The sequence below is a fragment of the Malaclemys terrapin genome, chromosome 10 (genome assembly GCF_027887155.1).
Source record: "Malaclemys terrapin pileata isolate rMalTer1 chromosome 10, rMalTer1.hap1, whole genome shotgun sequence".
Classification (NCBI taxonomy): domain Eukaryota; kingdom Metazoa; phylum Chordata; order Testudines; family Emydidae; genus Malaclemys; species Malaclemys terrapin.
Window position 1 is genome coordinate 36,388,215 of NC_071514.1, and position 26,091 is coordinate 36,414,305.

General features: G+C 41.9%; 1 protein-coding gene across 2 annotated transcripts in view; it reads left to right on the top strand.

Moving 5' to 3' along the window:
• Window positions 1-1,085: 1,085 nt before the first annotated feature.
• PSTPIP1 (proline-serine-threonine phosphatase interacting protein 1) overlaps window positions 1,086-26,091 on the top strand; it is a 91,020-nt gene continuing 66,014 nt past the window's right edge. Inside the window, exon 1 of one of the 2 annotated variants that reach the window (XM_054041021.1) lies at window positions 1,086-1,435. In XM_054041021.1, the coding sequence (XP_053896996.1) occupies window positions 1,403-1,435 (33 nt within the window). In that variant the 5' untranslated portion in view covers window positions 1,086-1,402. Of the gene's footprint in view, window positions 1,436-14,992; window positions 15,033-26,091 lie in introns of those variants that run through there. The other variant, XM_054041022.1, reaches the window with a different exon arrangement.

Consider the following 26,091-nt stretch of genomic DNA (forward strand, 5'->3'; position numbering starts at 1 on the left):
AAAGTTAATTGAGTGCACCTCAGGCATTTTAAATGAACATATAGTGGGCCAGGTTTGGAAGTGGATAGTATGCTGCTGGGAAACCCAGATTTCCAGAGCTTTGTATGGGCTATTCCCTACTCCACATTCAAAAGGCTCCTTGTTCAAACTTCAGTCAGAATTTTAAAATAAAAACCCCTCAAAAATTTTGAAAGGGACTGACAGACAAATTGCATTGATCATGGCGTAAAGAGGAAAGCAGAGACAAGTCATAGTTTCAAATAAAGAAAATTACCAAGTTAGTACAAATTATTTCCAGGCCTATAAAAATATCTGTCATCTGATTTAGCTACTTGTTTTAAACACTGCATTTCAGTGCTTCAGTGGGTGAGGTGTTCTGCACACTGTTAGCTTAAATGTCTGCTCTTCAAAATGGTTAACAACTTCAGATCTCTGTGCTAGTAAGCTGTTAACTCTAACTAACCTCTCACTCACGCCTCACTTTTTAAAGAGTTTGGAGTTTACTTCTAGACTCACTTATCCAGCTTCTTAGTAAATAAGACAGTGCCTCCCGTAATATTTTATTTGCAAATGACTTGACAGATCACCCAGGGTGCATTCCTAGCACTCATTTTACTGAATCATCACATTTTAAAATTCTTTACACAATGATGTCAGGAGGAAGCTCTGGATTAGCATTCCAATGTCAGTGTGCATGCCTTTTTTTTTTTTTTAAATAGTCACAAAGACATTTGTATGAAGGCAGTTTGCAAATCAGAGAAATATATATATTTACAATGAAGACATTGTGATTTCCTCAGTCCTGCTAAGGGGCTGCAAAATGTAACTTTGCAGCTACACTTCCTGTGCGTGTGTGTGAACTTCTGCCAAAAAGATTATGAAGAAATGCGGTGCATGATTTTTTCTGCAATGCCTCCTCAGCATGTGACTATTTTAATCTGATTTCCTCCCTGGTTTGTCTCTTTCTATTATGCTGGTTTCCTCATTATTATTATTATTATTTTCATTCTCTCTTTGTGTAGTTGATCAGATCCTGTGATCACCATTTTTTTTTTTTTTGCCAGTAGCTCACGTGCACACATGGCGAGGAGCAAACTGACATCATTTGACATCACTCTGCTTCCTCATTTCAATATTAACTGTTTATCAGAAGAGAAACAGGTTTGGGGATAGGCTGGGTTTTTTTTGGTTAGTGAGGTTTGTTTCTCTTCACAGTAGCAGATGGAGCTTCCTCAAACTGCCCAGTGCTGTTTTTCATTTTAAAAGAGACAGGACTGTGGAAGTGTTTCACTTTCTGCTCTAGCTGGTGTATAGTAACAGCAGCAAAGCTGAGTGCCGCTGCTACTCTGCTCTCAGAGCAAACCTGTTAAAGGATTTTTCCCCCCTCCATAAATCAATAGGCATGACACAGCTGCAGTTCAAAGATGCATTTTGGGTAAGTGTGCAGTTCCTCTATATTTCCTGTGTTATACCTTCATTTATACATCTAAAGAGATTTTCTATTAATTTAATTATAGTTCACTCTTCAAACTGAGTTTAGAAGCAAATTATGCTCCCCCCCCAAAAATATACTGTTTGCTATGATAACCATTTAACCTAAGACACATTCTAAAGCGTTATGGTCAACTTGGACTATATGACAGGTGAGTTCTGATGCTTTATTTCTAAACTAAGTACTCAAACCCTTTTGAAAGGAACAAGGCTTAGTTTGTCATGCAGCCCCAAGATCACTAGCTTATAGGGAATTGTTGGAGTTAGGGAGTCACTACTCTGAGCAGGTGAACTGTTGCTAATGGAATTATGATTTCTCTAATACTTGCTTTTAGAATTTTTCAAGCGTCAGCCAAACTAACAGCCCCACACAGAATCCTACCATGCACCCACCTGCTGTGTGTGTATCTAACTTAAACATGCAGAAGGGCATTCATGTTGCATTAAGGGCTCAGTATGCCAAACCATGAGTCAAGGTCTTCCCTCCCCCCCTGCTTTTTTTTAAATGGAGATGGACTTAAAATCATGAGAATTTCAGTAATAATAATTTTTAGAGCGGGGGGGATATTAATTTGCCTTTTGGTTTCTGAGCCTTTAGTTGTCATGTTTTCAATCTCTTCTCTGGAAACACAAGGGTTAGAAACAATTTGTTTTTTTTAATGAAAGCTGAGATTTGTAAGCAGGAGCTGGGGCTTTAAGAAAAACAACCAACGCTGTATGGCTTACAGGCTGAAAATGACACTTCTTCCCCACCCCTCTTTCCCTCCTTGCCTCTCCCCCAGCCCTGGAAAGCACCTGCAAAGGATCAGGAATCTACATGTGGGAAGGGAGTGAAGATGAGTGCACTACCCCCATCATCCCCTCACCAAGCCTGAGGAGAATCCATTTAAAATTTAATTCAACCTTGATGCTGCATTAACTTTCATGTCACACCCACAGCACAATGAACCTCCTGTGGGTGAAGTGGAGGGGAAGGACCATGGGTGGAGTGGAGTGGGGAGATAAGGAAAAAGGAGAAGTGGTGCAGAGGTAAAAAAATAGAAATGGCTAACCTAAACAAAACTCCATATTCCCCAAATGAGAAGTAGGCAAACTCCATTTCCCTGCAATTACACTCCGGAAAGGGAGTCCAACTCCTTAGCAGCTTGTCTCTACGAGAGCTGCAAAGCCTGGTTACCGGAGAAGAGGCACACAGCAGGCCCTGGTGCCTTCTTCATCTTCTGCACAGATGATCCTGATCTCCAGTGAATATTGGAGACTCCACAGTTCCACGGACCAGCCACTGGATTCTTTCCTGGGGTGGGTGCCAATGGTTTCCCTGGGTGAGCTTTTCTCCCTTCAATCATCTCCGGGGGTTTTCCCACAGGAGGAGCTTTGAGCAGTTAAAATAGGACCCGAAAATACAAAAATTAAAGTTCCTATTGTAATGCTAACACAGCCGTGGGTGCACGTAGGAGAGATTTTCCAGGCCTGTTTTTTCTGTTAAGGTTGGTAAATGTACAGTGTAATATTCAGGATGGGGAAATGTAGCTAGTCAGCGCTACTGTAACTTCAGCTTCTGCATTTTGAGACTTCTTTTTAAACTGTGCAACTTACATTTTGCATAATACTTTTTTTGTATGTAGGAGCCAGATCCTCAGTTGGAGTAAATCAGCATAGCTCTGTGGAAGTCCATGGAGCTATGCTAATTTACACCAGTTGATAATCTGGTCCTAGCAAGGTTTTGGTTGTGTTTTTTCCCAGTAAAAGCCCATTGCCTGTATTTTGGAATGTTAGTATTTGAATAATTCCTACTAGGCTTTGAAGTTTACACCTCCTTAAAGTGAACATACCTTTGTTTTTGCTATTGTCTGACTACAAAGAGGTTTTTTGCAGGGCTTAGTTAATAAGGTAGAAACACATCCGGTGGCTGTATCTTCACAATTAAAAAAACTAAAATAAAAGCTTAGAATGTACAGGATATTGCACAATGTGCAACACCTCACAGCGAGGCACTATAAATCACAGGGTCGGCAGTTTATTTCCCATCCACGAGTTTCTGCTATGTCCATAGCAAGACAGGTTTTGGAAGAGATTTGCTGTGTCTCTTTCAATGAGAGATTCATCTCCCACATTCAACTGGCCCCAACAGCAGTGACTATGTCTTCATGACAAAACAAGGTGGTTTTCACCTCATGGTAGCTATCTTGAGATAGCTCCTTAAAAACCTAGTGGAGACAAGGCAAAGGTAGTTCTTATCTCAATGTACCTTGTCAAGGTCAACCCCAGGTGAGGGGTATACTGTTCACCTCAACTAGCAATTATGAGGTAAAAACTACCTGTGCTTCATCTACACTAGGATTTAAGTTGAGGGAGTTGAGGCAAAGATAGCTTTTAGCTTGTCATAGCTAGTTGAAGTCAACACTGTATCCTTTGCTGGGGTTGACCTTGACAGGGAGATAAAAAGTAACCGTACCTTGTCTCCACTAGGGTTCTATATTGAGGGAGCTATCTTGTGTTAACAACTGTTGTATTACAGAACACCCACTCATACACACTCTTTTGCAGTGAATACATGACCTGAGAGCAGCAGATCTGTGTCTTTAGGGCTGGGTAGAGAAAACACACAGTTCACCCTGCCTCTTAAGTGTTGCCCATACTTTTAAAGCTGAACCCTCTTTCCGGAAAATGAATCATTACAACTGGTTTAATTTTTCATTTCCTCCCCCAGTCAAACATATGGAAAATTTAGCACAGAAATGACTTTGCTAAATTTCACGCTTCAGCCATTTTTGCTGTAAACTGGACTTGGGGAAAACAAAAATCAGTAGGATTTTTTTTAATTGCAAAGTATTTTTAAAACTGTCTACAAACTCAGCAACTGCTGAAGGAAATTTGGTCAAACTCTCCGTAAAATTTGCTGGAACTGGATACAGCTTTTGCTGGCACCTTTCAATGCTGTTCCTTAATCATCTTGGAAGACAGAATATAATTTTCAAAAGCACCCAAGTGACTTAGGAGCCTATGTCTCATTTTCAAGTGACTTAGGCACTTAGGGCATGATCCCAAGTTCACTGAAGTCAATAGAAAGACTTCCCATTGACTTCAGCGGGGTTTGAATCAGGCCCTGGGGAATCTAAATCTCATTGAAAGTCACTAGAATTGAAGCTCCTAAATGTGGGACCTAGTCATAAATCATTTAGATGCTATTGAAAATGTGACCAGCAACATGAGGTTCTTGCTTCCCAACCCTGGACTGAGCACAGCACTCTCAATTTCTGGTCATTCAGAGTGAAAAGTATTAGCAAATTTTACTGGCAAACAAGCTGATTCCTCTCTCTCATAACTTTAAATACATTCTGTGCAAGATACACTGCAAAATCTACTGCCGAGGTGAACCCCAAACATTACTTTGGCTTTGTGATTGCTCTCAATATTTCTGCACACAGGTATACTATTTGTACACAGATGGCTAAAGTAAAAGTTCTGATTTCTAATGAGGCTGTGGCCCATGATATGCAGGCGCAGAAATAAACCTAAGAGTCCAACATTTCCGCAGGCATAATAAGAACTGTTTGAGAGACTTAGCAGACACATACTTAGTACACACTATTCTGATTGATATTTTATTTTACAAGGAGGCTCTTTTTACATGGTGAAACCATTAGACATTCAAGATGTTTGCCTACTTTCCTGTAATAATAAATAATAAATAATAATTAATAATAATAATAAAAGAGAGCTGGAAAAAATTGTATTTATGTGTAGGAATGATACAAACACCTTGATGTAGCTACATTAAGGTCAACTGCCACCCGATATTGATCTAGACTCTCTACACTGAAGTAAAAGCTACCTGTGGCTTGACTCCACTAGGATTTTGCATTGCAGTAGCTATCTCTGTGTAAAAACGCATTCGTTCCCCCCCCCCCCCCCAAGCAAAGACACAGCCACAGTTTGCAGGGTTTAATGTCTCCACAGCAGCAAGGGAGAAGCTAGAAACGCACTGAATAGGATCTGTGGCCCTTCCTGTGCAGAAGAACAAAATGGATGGTTGTGCAGATCTCCATCCAAGAATAGTCTAGCTATATTAGCTTTATTTCATCACAACGGACTAGGTTAGTAGTACATTTTCAGTGCATTGGATTTCACATGCAACAGATAGAGTTTGATGGCTCCTATAAGCTTATTCCTCCTGCCACTAGAAGAACGGGTTAGTTCAGTCTAATATTGTTTTGATTTCTTTTGGTGAAAACTATTAGAATCAAGCATCTGGAAGTGTAAGGCAGGCCAGTGTTTAGAGCAGGCATCTGGGAGGCAGGACTCTTGAGTCTTTTCCCTATTTTTTTCTATAGATTCGCTTTGTGATCTTGTAGGCAAGTCACTTAGTCTCAGTTTACTCATCTGGAAAACCAGCATAGCACTTGTCCATTTCACAGTGGTCTTCTGAGCTTTAATATTTGTAGATACAGCATAGTAATTCAATACAGCCAGAGTTTCAGCAGACTCGAGTTGGGTTCAAGGGGAACAGAAACATTTCATTAGCCAGAAATATTATTGCAAATTAGGGATCCCAGTTTTTGACTGGATAGTGAGTTCCCAAAGCAATTTAAGAGAAGTCTGGGCCTTTCTAAAGGGAGTGAAATAAAAAAAAAATACATAGAGTAATCAACAAATGAAAAGGGCCATCTGCCAATTTTCAGAAACAGCATTATGAAAGCTTTGAAAGGGAAACACTGAACTAATGAAGAATGCCTTTGCTGTGGGTGTCCAGATGCCATAAAAAGAAAAATATTGAAAGCCAGGAAAATACTGGGACACATTGTCTATGCTTTTGGAATACAAAACTGAGAAATGGAACTAGTCTGATGGTATACATCTGGGGTTGTACTGTATGTTGGCCATCAAAAAAGGTGCTAAAAATGTTGTAATCTATAGTCTGCAGGATCCCTTTGATAAGCAAATTTATCAGAACAAATGATCTTGTCCTATGAGACTAGTGCTCAAGTTATTTTGGGGATAGTTAATTTGAAGAGAAATAATAGACAGTCAACACCAGCTGTTAAACATAGACTGGAGCTAATGGTTCCTTTTCTGACCTACATCTCTACCGCAACAGTGAGTGCATGTGTAAAAAGTGCAGGTACTGATGAGAATACAGTCTACAATAATACTGCTCCTGCTTCCTGAGCTTAATCTGGAGAACCGCTATCTTGCTCAAAAAGAAGAACAGGAGTACTTGTGGCACCTTAGAGACTAACAAATTTATTAGAGCATAAGCTTTCGTGGACTACAGCCCACTTCTTCGGATGCATAAAAAAAGAAGTGGGCTGTAGTCCACGAAAGCTTATGCTCTAATAAATTTGTTAGTCTCTAAGGTGCCACAAGTACTCCTGTTCTTCTTTTTGCGGATACAGACTAACACGGCTGTTACTCTGAAACTTATCTTGCTCAAAAGTGACCTCAATGATTCAAGAAGAAGAAGAAGAAGAAGAAGAAGAAGGAGAACCCAGCGGATGAGACTGTAAACCCAGTTTGGAAGTTTAACATAAGAATTTTTAACATTATTTAACATCTACACAGTAAAGTTTTTCAATCGTTTAAACAAATGTAGCAGGACAGAGGCTGCGACAGTAACAGAAAGAGTTACTTCAAATTAAAACAATATTTTGCAACAAGAGTATCTTGCCATAAGAATATTCAAGTTCAGAGCAAGAGTCATGGAGCTCTTATTGAATGCTGTTTAACCACTACCATTTCTGCCACCAGCACTCAGATCTTCTAGTTGTCACAGCTTGTGCAGTCCATCACGGGACTCAAAATGACAAATCTGTCCCAATTCTACACACTCTATTGGGCACAAATGGGCAATTTCTTTTCTTTACTCATGTTTCCTACATTCTCTTTACATCCAAATTTCAATTATTATTAGGCGGGCATAGCTTTGTACAAATGTCGTTGACCCACGGCTGGGAAACTTGTTCTCGTATATAGTAAAATCAATTAGATTCAAAGATCTAATCTCTTAAGTTTTTCCCTCACTGTGGACTGCATCATTAACCTTCTCCTCCCCACCTCATGTCTTACTTTGCCAGGATTGGATCATAGTAGCACAGCCACATACCTGCTTCATTGAAGTTTGCAATGATTCAAGAGAAGTAGCAAGAAAAATGTCTTACATCACCTAACTTAAGGGGCATGTTCTCTTGTACTGCTTTGAAGATGCTGTGGAATGTTCTTTGACACTCACTGGGCATTTGTATGGATGGCACATCAGGTTGCCTAGGAAACAGCAGATTTTTGGTTCCTTCCTCTGTCTTTTTCTCACCAATGCCTTTTTTTGGTTTTACTTTCATGCCATAGTGCAGCAAGGCGGATTCTGACTGTCAGATGGTATGTAATACACTTGCTTAATCTCAGTTTTTGTTGTAAAACATTTCTCAGCAACTACAGTCAAATAACGTAAAGCTGACAATACAATTCCATCTGGGCTGAGTCAAACACTGAAGGTACATAACCCAGCACTGTAATCATTCAGTGTTATTTTGGAGGTCCAGGATAAGAAAAAAAGAAAAAGAATGTTGAAAATATGCATCCAAGTTCCAGCAGTTTCTCAGTTCCTTAAAAAGTTACCTCTTTACTAGAAATGGAATTCTGCTTCCATGTGTTAAGAAACCTAACTGGATAAGTCTCAGAAATTGAAAAGTTCCATGGCTGCAGCTGAGCAGTCTTAAAGCATCTTTATCTTTGTCTTAAAGGAAAACAGAAGCAAAGTGCTATAACGCCTTAGAAAACTCAGTAGCAAAGAGCTATTCACAGCAAGGGTTAAAAAAGGGTTTAGAGACATCAGCTGTTGTTCCTCTATACAGAGGCAAGAGCAAATAAAGGGGGCATAGCAGAGGTGAGCTGGGGTGGGGAGCCCTGCGGCAGCTCCCTCCCCCAGCCCTGAGGCACCCCCGTGGCAGCTTCACACCCCCCCCGGCCCGGGGAGCTGTGCGGCAGCTCCCCACCCCAGCTCACCTCTGCTCTGCCTCCTCCCTGAGCACACCGCCCCCCCTGCTCTAATTCTCCTCCCCTCCCAGGCTTGTGGTGCCAAACAGCTGATTGGTGCTGCAAGCCTGGGAGGCAGGAGAAGTGGAGCGGCGACCACGCGCTCGGGGAGGGGGCATAGGAACGCTGTAAAAAAAATTGGGGGCACCGCTTTTTGGCACCCCCAAATCTTGGCGCCCTAGGCAACTGCCTAGTTTGCCTAAATGGTCGCACTGGCCCTGAGTTTTAGACATTTAAATGTTTTCACTTTTATCTTCTTGTACCTAGGGCTGTCAATTAATCACAGTTAACTCACGTGATTATCTCAAAAAATTAATCGTGATTAATCGCACTATTAAACAATAGAATACCAATTGCAATGTAGTACATATTTTGGATGTTTTTCTACAATTTCAAATATATCAATTTCAATTACAACACAGAATACAACATGTACAGTGCTCACTTTATATTATTTTTTATTACAAATATTTGCACTGTAAAAATGATAAAAAATAGTATTTTTCAATTTTCCTCGTACAAGTACTGTAGTGCAATCTTTTTATCACGAAAGTGCACCTTACAAATGTAGTTTTGTTTTGTTATATAACTGCACTCAAAACCAAAACAATGTAAAACTCTGGAGCCTACAAGTCCACTCAGTCCTACTTCTTGTTCAGCCAATCACTAAGAGAAACAAGTTTGTTTACATTTACAGGAGATAATGCTGCCCACTTCTTAATTATATTGTCACCTGAAAGTGAGAAAAGGTGTTCGCATGGCACTGTTGTAGCTGGCGTCGCATGATAGTTACATGCCAGATGTGCTAAAGATTCATATGCCTCTTCATGCTTTGGCCACCATTCCAGAGGACATGCTTTCATGCTGATGACGCTTGTTAAAAAAAATAATGTGTTAATTAAATTTGTGACTGAACTCCTTGGGGAGAATTGTATGTCTCCTGCTCGGTTTTACCTGCATTCTGCCATATATTTCATGTTATAGCAGTCTCGGATGATGACCCAGCACATATTCGTTTTAAGAACACTTTCACTGCAAATTTGACAAAATGCAAAGAAGATACCAATGTGAAATTTCTAAAGATAGCTACAGCACTCGACCCAAGATTTAAAAATCTGAAGTGCCTTCCAAAATCTGAGAGGGATGAGGTGTGGAGCATGCTTTCAGAAGTCTTAAAAGAGCAACACTCTGGTAAGGCAACTACAGAACCCAAACCTCCAAAAAAGAAAGTCAACCTTCTGCTGGTGGCATCTGACTCAGATGATGAAAATGAACATGCGTTGGTCCCCACTGCTTTGTTATCAAGCAGAACCTGTCATCAGCACGGACACATGTTCTCTGGAATGGTGTTTGAAGAATCAAGGGACATATGAATCTTTAGTGCATCTGGCATGTAAATATCTTGCAACGCTGGCTACAACAGTGCCATGCAAACACTTCTCACTTTCAGGTGATGTAAAAAAGAAGCAGGTAGCATTATCTTCTGCAAATGTAAACAAACTTGTTTGTCTGAGCGATTGGCTGAACAAGAAGTAGGACTGATTAGACTTGTAGGCTCTAAAGTTTTATGTTGTTTTATTTTTGAATGCAGGTTTTTTTTGTACATAATTCTACATTTGTAAGTTCAACTTTTATAATAAAGAGATTGCACTACAGTACTTGTATTAGGTGAATTGAAAAATACTATTTTTTTTGCAGTGCAAATATTTGTAATGAAAAATAAATATAAAGTGAGCACTGTACACTTTGTATTCGGTGTTGTAATTAAAATTAATATATTTGAATATGTAGAAAACATCCAAAAATATTTAAATAAATGGTATTCTATTATTGTTTAACACTGCAAATAATCGCACAATTAATTTTTTTAATCGCTTGGCAGCCCTACTTGTAACCCTTTCTAACTTCATTTCTTTTACTTAGCATCAGTTAACCTATGTTCTATTGTAAATAAATTAGTTTTATTTTACTATAATCCAACTCAGTGAGGTGTTTCAAGGGAAGAATGTATTCACCTCAGCTACATTGATAAGCTGAGATGTGTTTTTGTGTCTTTAGAGGAACAAATGAACCTTATTATTTCTCTGAGTTGTTCAGGAGAGGGCTGGACACTTCAGGGTACAGTAAACAAACCCAATTTTCTCTCTTTCCTCATAGACTGTTAATCATTTTTGTTGCTTTCCTCTAGACTTTCTCCAATTTGTCCACATCTTTCTTGAAATATGGCACACAGAAATGGACACAATACTCCAGTTGAGGCCTTATCAGTGTGGGATAGAGCAGAAGAATGACTTTTCGTGTCTTCCTTACAACACTCCTGCTAATACACACCAAAATGATGTTTGCTTTTTTTGCAGCAGTGTTATACTGTTGACTAATATTTAACTTCTGATCCACTATGACCCCAGATCTCTTTCCACAGTATTCCTTCCTAGGTAGTCATTTCCCATTTTGTATGTGTGCAATTGATTGTTCATTCCTAAGCATTTGTCCTTACTGAATTTCATCCTATTTACTTCAGACCATTTCTCCAGTTTGCCAGACCATTTTGAATTTTAATCCAACCCCTCCCAGCTTGGTATCACCCACAAACTTTATAAGTGTACTCTCTATACCATTATCTAAATCATTTACAAAGGGCTGGTCTACACGCGAATAGCATAGCTGAAGTTGAAGTATCTTTGATCGAATTACCTGGGGTCCAGACGGCGCGGGATCGACGGCCGCGGCTCCACCGTCGACTGCGCTACCGCCGCTCACTCTGGTGGAGTTCCGGAGTCGATGGTGAGCGCGTTCTTAACGAGACGCGATATATCGATCCCGGATAAATGGATTGCCCAAAAAGACATACCCAAAGATATTGAACAGAACTGGACCCAGGACTGATTCTCTGCAGAACCCCACTCAATATGCCCTTCCAGCTTGACTGTGAACCACTGATAACTACTCTTTGGGAATGATTTTCCAAGCAGTTATGCATTCACCTTATAGTACCTCCATCTAGGCTGTATTTCCCTAGCTTGTTTATGAGAAGGTCATGTGGGACTGTATCAAAAGCCTTACTAAAGTCAATATATACCATATCTACCACACATCCCCACCCATAAGACTTGTTACCCTGTCAAAGAAAGCTATTAGATTGGTATGACATGATTTGTTCTTGACAAAATGTTTTCTTCCTGCTCTGAGCTATGCTTTCATTCCATCCTGAACACCTCAAGGAGGCCTCACATGTGAAACAGTGATTGGAATTCTCTGCTAGGCTCTCTTTAACAAAAACAAAAACAAAAACAAAAAACAAAGGACAAATACAAACTTGGAGTCCAATCTTGCTCTAAACCTTGATTGGGGGGTTCTAGTCACTACTGTGATACAAACAATAAAAACTCCAAGAGACTTCAATGCAGCAAAAATCAAGACATTGGTTACATAGTTCCATCCTGTTATCACAATTCCGAGCGCCTCAGGGAACAGTAGGAGAGTCATAGAGGTTAAGGCCAGAAGGGACCACCAGATCCTCTAGCCTGATCGACTGTATATCACAAGTATCAGGGGGTAGCCGTGTTAGTCTGTATCCACAAAACACAAAATATATCACAGAACACCAACTCCATCCAGCATCCACACCCTAAACCCAACAATTCAAATTAGATCAAAGAGGTAATAACCAAGTGAGACTTGGCCACAGGGAGGGGTTACTCAGTGAGTAGAGCGCGCTCAGAGGGATAGCCTCGGGAGATTGACCAACATGAAATGTGGCTGTCACAGGGGAAGAGCAGTCAGACAATCTTGCAGTTCTTTACAGCATGACATACTATGGAGCAGACAGGACTGACCAGTTACAGCATCAGTTTGTTTTATACCAGAAAGGCTTATGGTGAAAGGGAAAGTTTCCTAAGGATCAACATTGTCTAGTTTTCTCTTCCAGTTGAATAGGCATTTCATTCTAGTTAGCTGGAGCTGCAGCTCCGAGTCAATGAGACCATTCACAATGCCACTATGCCTGCTAGAAAGGGCTGATCTAAACAATAGTTTTTGCTGTTCAAACCAATACAGTGTAATCACTAGTCTGGATGCAAAGTATCAGGGGGTAGCCGTGTTAGTCTGTATCTACAAAAACAACAAGGAGTCTGGTGGCACCTTAAAGACTAACAGATTTATTTGGGCATAAGCTTTCGTGAGTAAAAACCTCACTTCTTCGGATGCATAGAGTGAAAGTGCAGTTATGTCAATATGAAAGTGTTTATATCATAGCTTGTATCAGAATAGGGATGTGTCCATATGAAACTTCCTACCAAAATAGAGTTTTCCGTTCCAAAGCAGTTTAGTTATTCTGTGATAAGGTGCAAGAGAAAGCAATGTAAGACAATTTGCGTGTGGATAGTAGGCAGGTTCTGCCTGAAAAAGCAAAGTTGTATCAGTAGAATGTTCCATGTTTTCGTGAAACACTTGTTAGTTGTGCGGAATTTCTTTTTGTCGTCAGATTGCACAATTTTTCAGGTTTTGTGACACACCATCCTGATAGATTGAGTTGTCATATTGCATCATATTGAGTAACAGGATGTGTTGAAAATTATTTGGAAGATCAAGATCATTAGTTAAATGTGGATTTTGTGGTTTGAGAGGACTATCTAGCCATGTGGATAATCTCTGCTAGGAGCCAGAGGAATTCATTCCCATATACAACAAGGAATAGAGAAAATTTCCTAAACACGTGTCCTTTCATATTCTGGAGATCTACCACACACAAACCTCTCACTGAGAAAACTGAGGCTCAGATGGGGAAAAGGCCTAGAGAATGGCTGTGTGACTTTAAAGTGAAACAAGTTCAGGAAGGAGTAAATGAATCAATGTGAAGAAGCAGTTTGTACTTAAAAGCTCTGTAAAAAGAATTGACAGAAAAGTTTGTTAGCGAGGAGAGAGAGGAGGCATGTCCCTGTTGTAGTGGATTAACATATTTTCCATAACCTTTATAGATCTGGGATCAAATCCTGCTTAGGTTGTAAATTCAAGGGAATTGAGTGGTCTCACTTTTAGTCCTCAGTTGATGATGTCTCACATCTCAAAACCACTACTGCAGCCAGCCTGCTGTCTCAGAATGGTTATCATGCTAACGGGGGGAATCCTCAGTTCAAACCCTTGACTGTCTCGATCCTCAAGCCAGGAAGTGCTTAAAGCACTATGGAAACAGAAAATGTCACCTCCAAAGGGGTATCTGTTTGTCTCACAACAGTGGCACCGGCTGGCTACTTAAAAATAATATATTTATGGATCTCTGAAAATCTAGTACAGGGGTCAGCAACCTTTCAGAAGTGGTGTGCCGAGTCTTCATTTATTCACTCTAATTTAAGATTTTGCATGCCAGTAATACATTTTAACGTTTTTAGAAGGTCTCTTTCTATAAGTCTATAATATATTACTAAACTATTGTTGTATGTAAAGTAAATAAGGTTTTTAAAATGTTTAAGAAGCTTCTTTTAAAATTAAATTCAAATGCAGAGCCCCCCGGACCGGTGGCCAGGACCTGGGCAGTGTGAGTGCTACTGAAAATCAACTCGCGTGCCGCCTTTGGCACGCGTGCCATAGGTTGCCTACCCCTGGTCTAGTATCTATTTTACATAAGGACCAGGATGCTCTAAATTACGTTGAGAGACAGTTTGGCGTATGCTCAGGCTGACCACTTAGGGAGGTGTAAAAAGGTACCTTTGCCCTCACACCTGAGCTGCTCAGAACTGTACGACTGCTTAACGCTGCCCCGCCCCAGCTGCAGCTCAGGATGGAGCCGAACATGTATCTGAAGACAGGAGAAGATTTTTTCTTAAAAAGAGATACTGGAAATAAAACAGGGAGGAACAGATACATAAATGTGGGGAAAATTTTTGGCCTGAGTTTTGTAATATCTGCATATTCACTATTAACAGAAGTTAGATTGAGACCAAGAGTCTTCCCCAAATTTTATTTTCAGTTTCTCTTACGTGGTTAAATATTATCTAATAATATGCTGGAACAACCTTTGACCTAGCCTTTAGCCCATGTATCTACCAGAAACCAAAATGCCCTCAGAAAAACAACACTACTCTCTGGCCTCACTCCATAACAAATAGGTGGAAGTGACTGAGTCAGATTTCTCTGTCCTTAAATTATCCAGTAACGGACAACTTCGGTTTGTTGATTAAGCTGAGGCATAAGTCATCTGATGACAGAAAAGTTTAAAGGAACACCACTACCTTGAAAATCTCACTTATCTCAACATTTTGCACAAACTGTACCTGTAGGTAACTACATTCTAAACAAAAGAAGTTGGCAAAAGAGTCTTGATTTTTGTAGAGTAGAACCTCAGAGTTACAAACACCAGAGTTATGAACTGACTGGTCAACCACACACCTCCTTTGGAACTGGAAGTACGCAATCAGGCAGCAGCAAAGACAAAAAAAAGCAAATACAGTACAGTGCTGTGTTAAACGTAAACTACTAAAACAATTAAGGGGAAGTTTAAAAAAAGATTTGACAAGGTAAGGAAACTGTTTCTGAACTTGTTTCATTTAAATCAAGATGGTTAAAAGCAGCATTTTTCTTCTGCATAGTAAAGTTGTAAAGCTGCATTAAATCAAAGTTCAGTTGTAAACTTTTGAAAGAACCACCATAACGTTTTGTTCAGTTACAAACATTTCCGAGTTAGAAACAACCTCTGTTCCTGAGGTGTTTGTAACTAGGGTGACCAGATCGCAAGAGTGAAATATCAGGACACATTGGTCGAGTGGGGAGGGGTGAGGGAGGGGAGAACAGACAGACACAAGTGCACAGCCCAGACCAGAGCCAGAGGCACACTGGTTCGCCTGGCCCTGTGCTACCAGCATGCCCCTTCCTGTTGAGGGTGGGCCCATGTTGCGCCACACAGCTCCCCTGCCCAGCGCTCCCTGGATCCACTATGCCCAGAGCCAGGGCCGGCTCCAGCTTTTTTGCTGCCCCAAGCGGCGAAGCGAAAGAGAAAGGCGCGATCGGCGGCACTTCGGTGGCAGCTCTACCGCACCGCTTCATTCTTCGGCGGCAATTTGGCGGCAAGTCCTTCACTCCAAGAGGGACAGAAGAGGGTCCCCGCCACCGAATTGCTGCCGAAGACCCAGACGTGCCACCCCTTTCCATTGGCCGCCCCAAGCATCTGCTTCCTTCGCTGGTGCCTGGAGCCGGCACTGCCCAGAGCCCCCCTACCACCCTTCCACCACAAATGCACAGTGCTGTGCAAACATACCCAGCCCAGCGCCCCCCTTCCCACAACCCCACCACAGCTGCCAGCACCCCACACAGAACCCCCACCTCGCTAGTTTCCCAATACACACAGATTTCCCCTCCCTCCCTCCCTTCCTCCCTAGGGTGACCAGATGAGGGGAAGAAAACATCGGGACACATGGTGGGGGGGGGGGGGGATGTCTGCCGCAGAGAAAAAAAAAAAAAAAAAAAGCTGAGTCCCGCCGGCTGAGCGAAAAAAAAAAAAAAAAGGGGGCTGCCTGCAGATATCGGGACAAAATGCGTCCCGACAAGACACCGAAATACCGGGACGTCTGGTCACCCTATTCCTCCCCCCAGTGCCCTTCCCCACAGCCCCACCACCACAACTACACAATGCTCCACACAGACCTGCACTGCCCAGTGCGCTGACACACACAGATCTTCCCCACTGCCCAGCACCCCCGCAACAGGCCCCTGCTGTCTAGCACCCCAAAACACACAAACCTCCCCCACTGCCCAGCGGCCTCCACAACCTCACAGTCCAGCAGCGCACACACACCTCCCAGACACTCACTCCATCACACCCTGCCCCCTTCCCCGGCTGCACTCACCAGCCCTGCTGGGAGGTGTCTAGGGTGAGAGTGGCGAGGGGAGACTCCAGACTCTCCATGTGCTGCGCCTGCCACAAGCGCAAGCTCTGTAGCTCCCATTGGCCGGGAAAAGCACCAATGGGAGCTGCTGGAGCTGCGGAGTGGGGCTTGCACGCGCTGGCAGCATGCACAGCCCCCCCAACCCTAAGAGCCAGAGGGACCTGCCAGGGGTGTGGTGGGGAGTCCCGGCGGTGCTCACCTGGGGCGGCTCCCGTCCCGGGAAGCATCCGGCAGGCGGGTCCCTTTGGCTCCTAGGGTCAGGGGTTGGGGGGGGGGAGGAGGGCGGAGGGCTCTCTGCCTGCTCCCGGCACCTGCAAGCCCTGCCCCTGCAGCACACGGTGCTCCTGCTGGCGGGTGGGTGCCGGGAGCTGCCCCAGGAAGCGTTGCTGCGGTTGCGGTCCATATAGTCCCCGATATCAGGACAAAGGGTGTCCCGACCAATGTAAGGTCGGCACGCGGGACAAGTCCCCTAAAATCAGGACTGTACCGATAATATCGGGACGTCTGGTCATCCTATTTGTAACTCTGAGGTTCTACATAGTTAGTTTGCTTTTGCATTTAGAATCATAGGGTTAGAAGGGACCACAAGGGTCATCTAGGCTAACCCTCTGCCAAGATGCAGGATTTGTTGTGGCTAAACCATCCAAGACAGGTGGCTATCCAGCCTCCTTTTGAAAACCTCCAGTGAAGAAGTTTCCATAACTTCCTAGACAGTCTGTTCCATTGTCCTACTGTTCTTACAGTTAGGAAGTTTTTTTCCTGAGATTTAATCTAAATCTGCTATGCAGTAGTTTGAACCCATTGCCTCTTGACCTGCCCTCTGTATCAAGAGAGAACAGCTTTTCTCCATCTTTTTTATGGCAGCCTTTCAAGTATTTGAAGACCACTATCATGTCCCCCCTTAATCTCCAACTAAAAAAAAACCATACCCAGTTATTCTAGCCTCTGCTTATATGGCTTGCACTCCATCCCTTTGATCATCTTTGTCACTTGCCTCTGGATCCTTTTCAGTTTTTCTACATCCTTTCTATACATTGGTGACCAAAACTGGACACAGTACTCCAGCTGAGGCCTAACCAGTGCCGAATAGAACAGGGCTATCACCTCCCATGGCTTGCAAGCTATGCCTCTGTTAATGCAACTTAAAACTGCATTTGCTTTTTTTTGCAACAGCATCGCATTGCTGACTCATGTTCAGGTTGTGATCCACCACTACCCCCGGATTCTTCTCAGCAGTGCTGCTGCCAGGCCAGTTACCCCCATTCCATATTTGGAATAAGAATAATACTATAAAAGTACATATATAACTCCGGACAAGTGCAGTGACTATTCGGGTTTCAGAATTCTAATTTCACACTACTTGGTTCCCTGAGCTAAACCTCTTCCTACACCATCTGTGCTATTTATGTGTACTTGCTTACCAATTAAGCTGCATACCTTCAGCATTTGGCCATTAACTATTTCCAGCATAAAATGTATTGAGAGGACCAGATAGACTTTTTGTACTGGAAATACTCCAGCCTTCACCGACCTACCCAGGCTCCCAGGGTGCAGAACTACAATTGTCTCTTTCCTTATTTCATTGAGAGAAATATCTAAGATTCTTTTACCATAGATGGCACCCTGAAGTCCCTGCACATCTCCTTTCTCAATATCATTTTACACTACTGTGCACCATGCTAGAGCTTGGACTTGAATAGCAACAATAGATATTTCTCTCTTTTCCCCCCTAATTCCTCCTTATGCACCAGGTACTGAGGCTATTAGACCATGTAAAGGTACCCTATCAAATAAGAGGCAGTGATCCAGTCACAATAAGGATCACAGCAATCAAGAGAAAGTCACCAGCACAACCAAATGCACTTTGGGAATACAAAGCTCCTTTAATTGTTTACCAACAGAGTCACAAATTAAATTTGTTTGTGTGATTCACCTACAACATATAAATTTCTGAAATTCGGTCCTTGTTGGAGCTCCTAAATGGAATCAAATAACCCCCAAGGATCAAAGATTAGGGGGGGGGGGAAAAACACCTCCCTCAAAAAACCCCAGTGTTTTTAAACAGTTCCAAAATCTAATACATTATTTATTGTTAGAGCAACACACTTTTAATATATCATTTTGCAATGGTTGTATAATATGGATTTCCTTCTGGTAAAAGAAAAAAAAGATACTGGCATGAAGATATAGATTCAAACTTCACTTCCAAAAAAATAAAAATAAAAGCCAGACCCAAAACTATCATCCAGGAGCTCCTCCATAATTCTAGCGGGTAATTCTCTCATTTATAAGCTTGTGACAATGAAGTATTAAGTTTTAGCTTTGCTAAAATAGTCAATATCTTATCTGTCAATTTCACCAAACAGAAAAGAGAAGACTGAGAGGGGACATGAGAGCAGTTTTCAGGTATCTAAAAGGGTGTCATAAGGAAGAGGGAGAAAACTTGTTCATTTTAGCCTCTAAGGATAGAACAAAAAGCAATGGGCTTAAACTGCAGCAAGGGAGGTCCAGGTTGGACATTAGGAAAAAGTTCCTAACTATCAGGGTGGTTAAACACTGGAATAAATTGCCTAGGGAGGTTGTGGAATCTCCATCTCTGGAGATATTTAAGAGTAGGTTAGATAAATGTCTATCAGGGATGGTCTAGACAGTATTTAGTCCTGCCATGAGGGCGGGGGACTGGACTCGATGACCTGTCGAGGTCCCTTCCAGTCCTAGAATCTATGAAATCTATCGAAGACAACCTGTGAAATAAAACTAGAGCTGTTTGAAAAAATGAACACCTATTTTTGTGAAAAAATTCAAAGTTGTTGTTTTGAAGTGTTCAGAATGGACCCATTTTTCAAGGTTTGAGATTTTATTTTGTATACAAACTTTTTTAGACTTTTTAATTTACCAAAAACTGGGTTTTCAGCCAACAACAAATGGATAACCATATTGAAAATGATTTCAATATTTTTTTTCAAAACTTCATTTAAAAATAAAGCACACCAATTTCCTCCCCCGAATGATAGATGCTGTTGAAATTTGAGGGGGAAATTTTTTGTTTGTGAAAAAATATTTTTCAGACAACTTTTCAGCCAAAAGCAACAGAGGGTCCTGTAGCACCTTTGAGACTAACAGAAGTATTGGGAGCATAAGCTTTCGTGGGTAAGAACCTCACTTCTTCAGATGCAAGTAATGGAAATCTCCAGAGGCAGGTATAAATCAGTGTGGAGATAACGAGGTTAGTTCAATCAGGGAGGATGAGGTGCTCTGCTAGCAGTTGAGGTGTGAACACCAAGGGAGGAGAAACTGCTTCTGTAGTTGGATAGCCATTCACAGTCTTTGTTTAATCCTGATCTGATGGTGTCAAATTTGCAAATAAACTGGAGCTCAGCAGTTTCTCTTTGGAGTCTGGTCCTGAAGTTTTTTTGCTGTAAGATGGCTACCTTTACATCTGCTATTGTGTGGCCAGGGAGGTTGAAGTGTTCTCCTACAGGTTTTTGTATATTGCCATTCCTGATATCTGACTGGAGATTTCCATTACTTGCATCTGAAGAAGTGAGGTTCTTACCCACGAAAGCTTATGCTCCCAATACTTCTGTTAGTCTCAAAGGTGCCACAGGACCCTCTGTTGCTTTTTACAGATTCAGACTAACACGGCTACCCCTCTGATACTTTTCAGCCAAAAAATTTCAGCCAGCTCTGTGCAAAAACCCAGCATGACCGAGGAAGAAGGATTAATGATAATAGAGTGGCTAAAGGCTCCATGTAATTTAATTATAATGTCAAAGATTCCAGAAGCCCCTGACAGGTCCTTATGGTATGAGGCACTGTGGAAACAGAATTTAAACTCTTTAGGGCAAGGCCTGTGTCTATCTAAGAAGAAATGAGCAACAAATAAAGTGTGAGAGAATGAGACAACATATAGGGAGGGATCCTCATCTGATTCAATGCTTATAGACTTCAATGGAGCTATGCCAATTTACACTAACTGAGGATCTGTCCCACAGTTTTTACATATGAATATATACACTTAATTTTTTTAGTTTGGTAACTGCATAAATTATGACTTTCCCAACCACTACCCACAGGCTAGCCATGAAACATTGGCTGACTTCTTGCAGGTGTCTCAGCGTGAATGGATCGTAAGAAGGGGTCACATTCAAAGAGCCTAGCCTAACTGTCATGCACTTCAAAGCTGGAAAGCTTGCCAATGTGGTTTTCAGGCTCTGGCATGGAGCTGCAGTTGCAGAACACGTTCAAATGGAATGCAAATCCAGAGACACAGCGTCACAGAGGTAGACCTGTAGCCGGGGTTGCCAACCTCAAATGTCCAAAATTATGAGACAGACACTTAGGAAAATGTCTCTGTTTAAAATTCATACTGCTTTTTCATCTACTTTAACTCTCGGGGGGAAGTCACCCCTTTTCATATGAGCATATTTCAGGAGACAGCCTGAAATGCACAAAAATAAATCCACCCACAAATTGAGGCACCTCCACCTCCCTTCCACTTCTGGTTGGTTGGTAGACACTTCCTCAACACCATCTCTTCTCCAGGCACTGGTCTCAGCTGCCTCCTTGGTGACATGCCCTGTGGACCAGTGCAGTCCACAGTTCTTCCCTCTAGTGGGCACCCCCCCTTCACTCTTCTCCACTGGGCACTGCCCCATTTATTCTTTTTTTATTCTATCCAGATTTTTATTCCACCCTCTTGGCCATATCTGAGTGCCTTCCCCTAGCACATTAAGCTGTGTATCTAGTATGTCACGTGTGGTTTATTCTTTCATTCACCTTTGCCACAACAGGGGAATTGTGGGTATTGTGCAGTGTTTTCTCCCCCTCACACACCCCTTTTTTTTCTTTTAGATGTGTATGTACCATCCAGCTCCCACCCCAGGTTACAGTCCCCTGTTCAGTTCCTTCTTCCTTCCCTGGCTGCAGGCCCTGCCCATCTCCCTCTGCTCATTTCCCGGACACTGTCTCAGACCTCTGCTCCACTCTCATCCCCCCACCTCAGATATTGCTTCTGCCCAGTTCTGGGAGAATGCAGCCAGGCTGGGCTGATTCCCTGTATTCTGCAGAGGAGTTGAACTAGTGTGTGTGTGTGTGTGTGTGTGTGTGTGTGTGTGTGGTGGTCACACTCCTGGGGTGCCTTTTCCATCTGCGCTGCTCATCTTTGCTTCTCACACCCATCGACCTAGCACTGTTCATGCCGGTGGTTAGGTCAGTTTAACTGCGTTGCTCAGGGGTCTGGGTTTTTCATACCCTTGAGCGACGTAGTTATAACCAACCTAATTTCCTAGTGTGGACCAGGCCTAAGCGTCTCTATACAGGGATAGATAAGCAAGTGCATATCTCATTAGAATAGGTATTTGGACACATGACTGGCTATATAGGATCCTCTTATTGAAGGAGTCAGTGGGGAATTTTCCAAAGGTTCATTGTCCAAAGCTAAGCTCTGATTAACCGGTTGAGGTTTTTTTAGTTTTGTCACAATTTTGTCCTCTTCCAGTAGGACCTTATCACTTGCAAGCATAAAGGAACAAACTTGAAAAATGCTCCCCCTTAACTTCCAGACCCCCTCTACTGTGCTCCAGTCCACTACCCCTAGTCTCTGCAAGACAGAGATGAGCGACTGAACTATGTGTTAACAACCCAGTGCCAAAGGTTTGATGCTGGCCAATTGCCCTGCAAAAACACCCCTCCTTCTAAGCAGCTGTGAATTAGTTGTTTCTGTTTAGGAGCTTTTTTCTAGTGCAGTGATATATAGAAACATTGGAATTTCAAGTTGTTCCAAGCGGTCTTCTTTTTTAAAATTTTAATGCAAGCCTGACAGGGTACAGGGACTGTATTAATCATTAGGTTTATTTGCGTAGGTGTAAGGACATGAGCATTACCACTGCAAGGACCTTCAGCAAGTGCCTTAAAGAGGAGATAAGAGACCAGACATTCACTGTTTTAGCACTCAGGTACCACTTTATTCCTGTTAAAGGGGCAAGGAATTGAAACTACGCAAGATGCCCTGCCCACAGGCTCCTCTGATTCTTTATATAATCCAAATTTCCACAGCTCTACCACCAATCATCACATGAATCATTATGTGAAACACACCCAGTTATGGGTTATTGCTCTCAAGTCAGTCCTGACATTTACCACACTTTTCAGCTACCCAGTTCCCTTTTTAAAGCATTATTGCATGAGGAGCAGCACCTACAAAGCATTGGGGATGAAGGGGGGAGAGAAAACAGCAATAAGAAAATATAGTCCAACTTGCCCACTTCATCATGAGGAGTTGATTATCCAAAAACTCTGAGGATAATTTTGTGTAGTTTCCTGCCACTCTCCCCCTTAAACCCAAACCCCAGATCCAACCTCCCAACCTGTCGGGAAGTTCAGATCCAGACTGTGTAGCCCGGACCCATTTCTCATTGTTTTAGGCTGGGATTTGGGTTCCTACACTCCCTTAGGTCTCTTTGAAAATCCCACCTGAAATGCGCGGGAGAGGTGTTGCAAGAAAAATGTAGGACCATAAATCCAGGCATTGGCAAGTTAATTAGCTGTTACTACTCAAAAAGAGATCTTGGAGTCATTGTGGATAGTTCTCTAAAATCATCCATTCAATGTGCAGTGGCAGTCCAAAAAATGTTGGGAATCATCAAGAAAGGGATAGATAATAAGACAGAAAATATCATATTGCCTCTATATAAATCCATTGTACGCCCACATCTTGAATACTGCGTGCAGATGTGGTTGCCTCATCTCAAAAAAAGATGTATTGGAATTGGAAAAGGTTCAGAAAAGGACAACAAAAATAATTAGGGGTATGGAACGGCTTCCGTATGAGTAGAGATTAATAAGACTGGGACTTTTCAGCTTGGAAAAGAGGCGACTAAGGGGAGATATGATAGAGGTCTATAAAATCATGAGTGGTATAGAGAAAGTAAATAAGGAAGTGTTATTTACTCCTTCTCATAATACAAAAACAAGGGGCCACCAAATGAAATTAATAGGTAGCAGGTTTAAAACAAACACAAGAAAGTATTTTTTCATGCACTGCATTGTCAACCTCTGGAACTCCTTGCCAGAGGGTGTTGTGAAGGCCAATACTATAATGGGGTTCAAAAGGGAGCTAGACAGATTCATGGAAGAAAGGTAGATCAATGGCTATTAGCCAGGATGGGCAGGAATGGTGTCCCTAGCCTCTGTTTACCAGAAGCTGGGATTGGGTGACAGGGAATGGATCACTTGATGATTACCTGTCTGTTCATTCCCTTTGGGGGAATGCCATTTGGCATTGGCCACTGTCAGAGGACAGGATACTGGGCTTGATGGACCTTTAGTCTGACCCAGTATGGCCATTCTTATGTTCTTAAAAGCTTTTCACTCAGTTCCAAAAGTGGCATTGGTCAAAGCTGCAGGGGAGGAAAAAAAACAAAACAAAACGCCACACGTCATTTTCCAAACCCCACGTTAGTGTGTTAGTTTCAGAGTAGAGCTGTTGTTAAACCACGGTGGTGTTACAAATGCAAGTCTGGACAGCTTGAGCTAAAGAACTAACCTATGGTAGCTGAGCAGACTCTCATGCTCTATGGATCACGTAACACAAACTGCCCAGTGGGCTAGACACTTCCACTGGAGAGAGGAACCTTATCCTGAGCATCTAAGGCCCTTTTTCATTATCTGACGAGCTCTAATCAAATGGATGCTTTAGTAAGTATTATTTAGCACTATACAGGCTGATTTCACCTTGAAATTTAAAATTATTGGGGACAAATATTGAACTACTATTCTCAATTTTCTCTCTGTGTTATGATCTCTTTTGTACTGCAGAAACCTGCAATGCCACAGTTATGCTTCTACCTAGTAGCTCAGCTGATTTAGGTGTATTCAGCACTCAGCGTTAGCAACAATACTTTCCAGGGAGGTCCAAATTGAAGATAGAGTAAGAATCCCCAGACCAGGCAATAAACTTCACAAAATACTCTCTTAAGGTTCAGTCCTGCAATCCTTAAATCACTTAAGCATGTGCTTAAATTTAGGCACATTAGTAATCTCATGTTTTGAGTGGAACTCGTCACCATGGGATGGTGTGATGTCCAAAAGTATAACTGAGTTAAAAAAATAATTAGATAAGTTCATAGAGAATAGGTCTATCAATGGCTATTAGCCAAGATGATCAGGGATGCAACCCCATGCTCCAGGTGTCCCTAAACCTCCAAGTGCCAGAAACTGGGATTGGACCACAGGGGATGGATCAATCAATATTGCTTTGTTCTCTTCATTCCCTCTGAAGCATTTGGTGATGGCCACTTTCAGAGATGGGACACTGAGCTAGACGGACCATTGGTCAGATCCAGAATGGCTCTTCTTATTAGTGCTTTGCTGGATTGGGGTCAGAGGGCAGAGCTCCTTGGAGGACTGAGCCTTTAACAACAACAACCTCTAGATGAGAGATTCCCAGGCTGTGGTCTGTGGAGCACTTGATGCTGGTCCACAAAGAACCATCTGGCCACATTGTTCTGGCTCCCCGCTCTCCTCACTTTTAGCTGAAGGAAGGGGAAAAGACATCAAGTCTTTCCCTATGTGTACTTTCTCATGTAAGCAATTGCTGACTTTGCCACAAAGATGATGAATGAGAGGGGAGGAAGTTTCTGCAATCATGAATGGGAGTGGAAGATGGTGTCAGGACTGTGTCTACTCAAAATGCGGTCCACCCCATGAAAGAAGTTTGGTAACCTTTGGCTTTAGATCATAGACCAAGATGGATTCAAACTATTAATGGAATAAGCTCAAAGCAATACGCAAATATCTCAGTTACACTAAAATTGTCAAGCAGTTTCTTCTTAGAGATTTAAGATCTGCTGGACAAGGTAGATTAGGTACTCTTTTTTGATGACACGACTAAGGGCAAATCCTCTTTTGTGTTCATGTAAATTTCACCTAATTGGAATCTCTTACCTGACAGCCAGACACAAAATTATCCCAGTGGCTTTACAGATGGACATCTCTTCTTATTTCAGACAGCTGTTAAATACTGTCTGTGACAAAATCTAGCACTCATATAATTTATTAGTTATTAAAATATTTCTCCTTTTTTTTAATGAAATGGCTTAATTGCTTTGTCATTTTTAAATACAAATATACTTCCAAGTCATCTCACAAGAAACTAATAATGTTAGCCGTGACCTTCGAAATTTGTAATGAAGAACCACAATTTATCATTCAAACATGTATATATTGTTGTGTCTTCTGGTATGTGGTCAGAAACTGGAGTTAATGTAGCAAATTAGTAACAGGGTTTGATCTAGTAGATACTTTGTTTCATTGGGAAAATTATTTTTAGAATTTATTTTTATTTAGAACATTATGAAATGTAATGTGTGAATTCTGAGCACCTTAGCAAGGGTGGCACTTTATTAATAAATAACTTGAAATCATAATTGCTTCTCCCCTTTCCCCCATTGGTTAGCGATTTAGCCTGAATATCAAATTTACTGTATTTGCATGTTAAAAATATTTCTTCTAATTGCCAGCCCAGCAAAGTTAAACTTTAATTAATGGAGATATCCCATCTCCTAGAACTGGAAGGGACCTTGAAAGGTCATTGAGTCCACTAGCAGAACCAAGTACTGATTTTTGCCCCAGATCCCCAAGTGGCCCCCTCAAGGATTGAACTCACAACCCTGGGTTTAGCAGGCCAATGCTC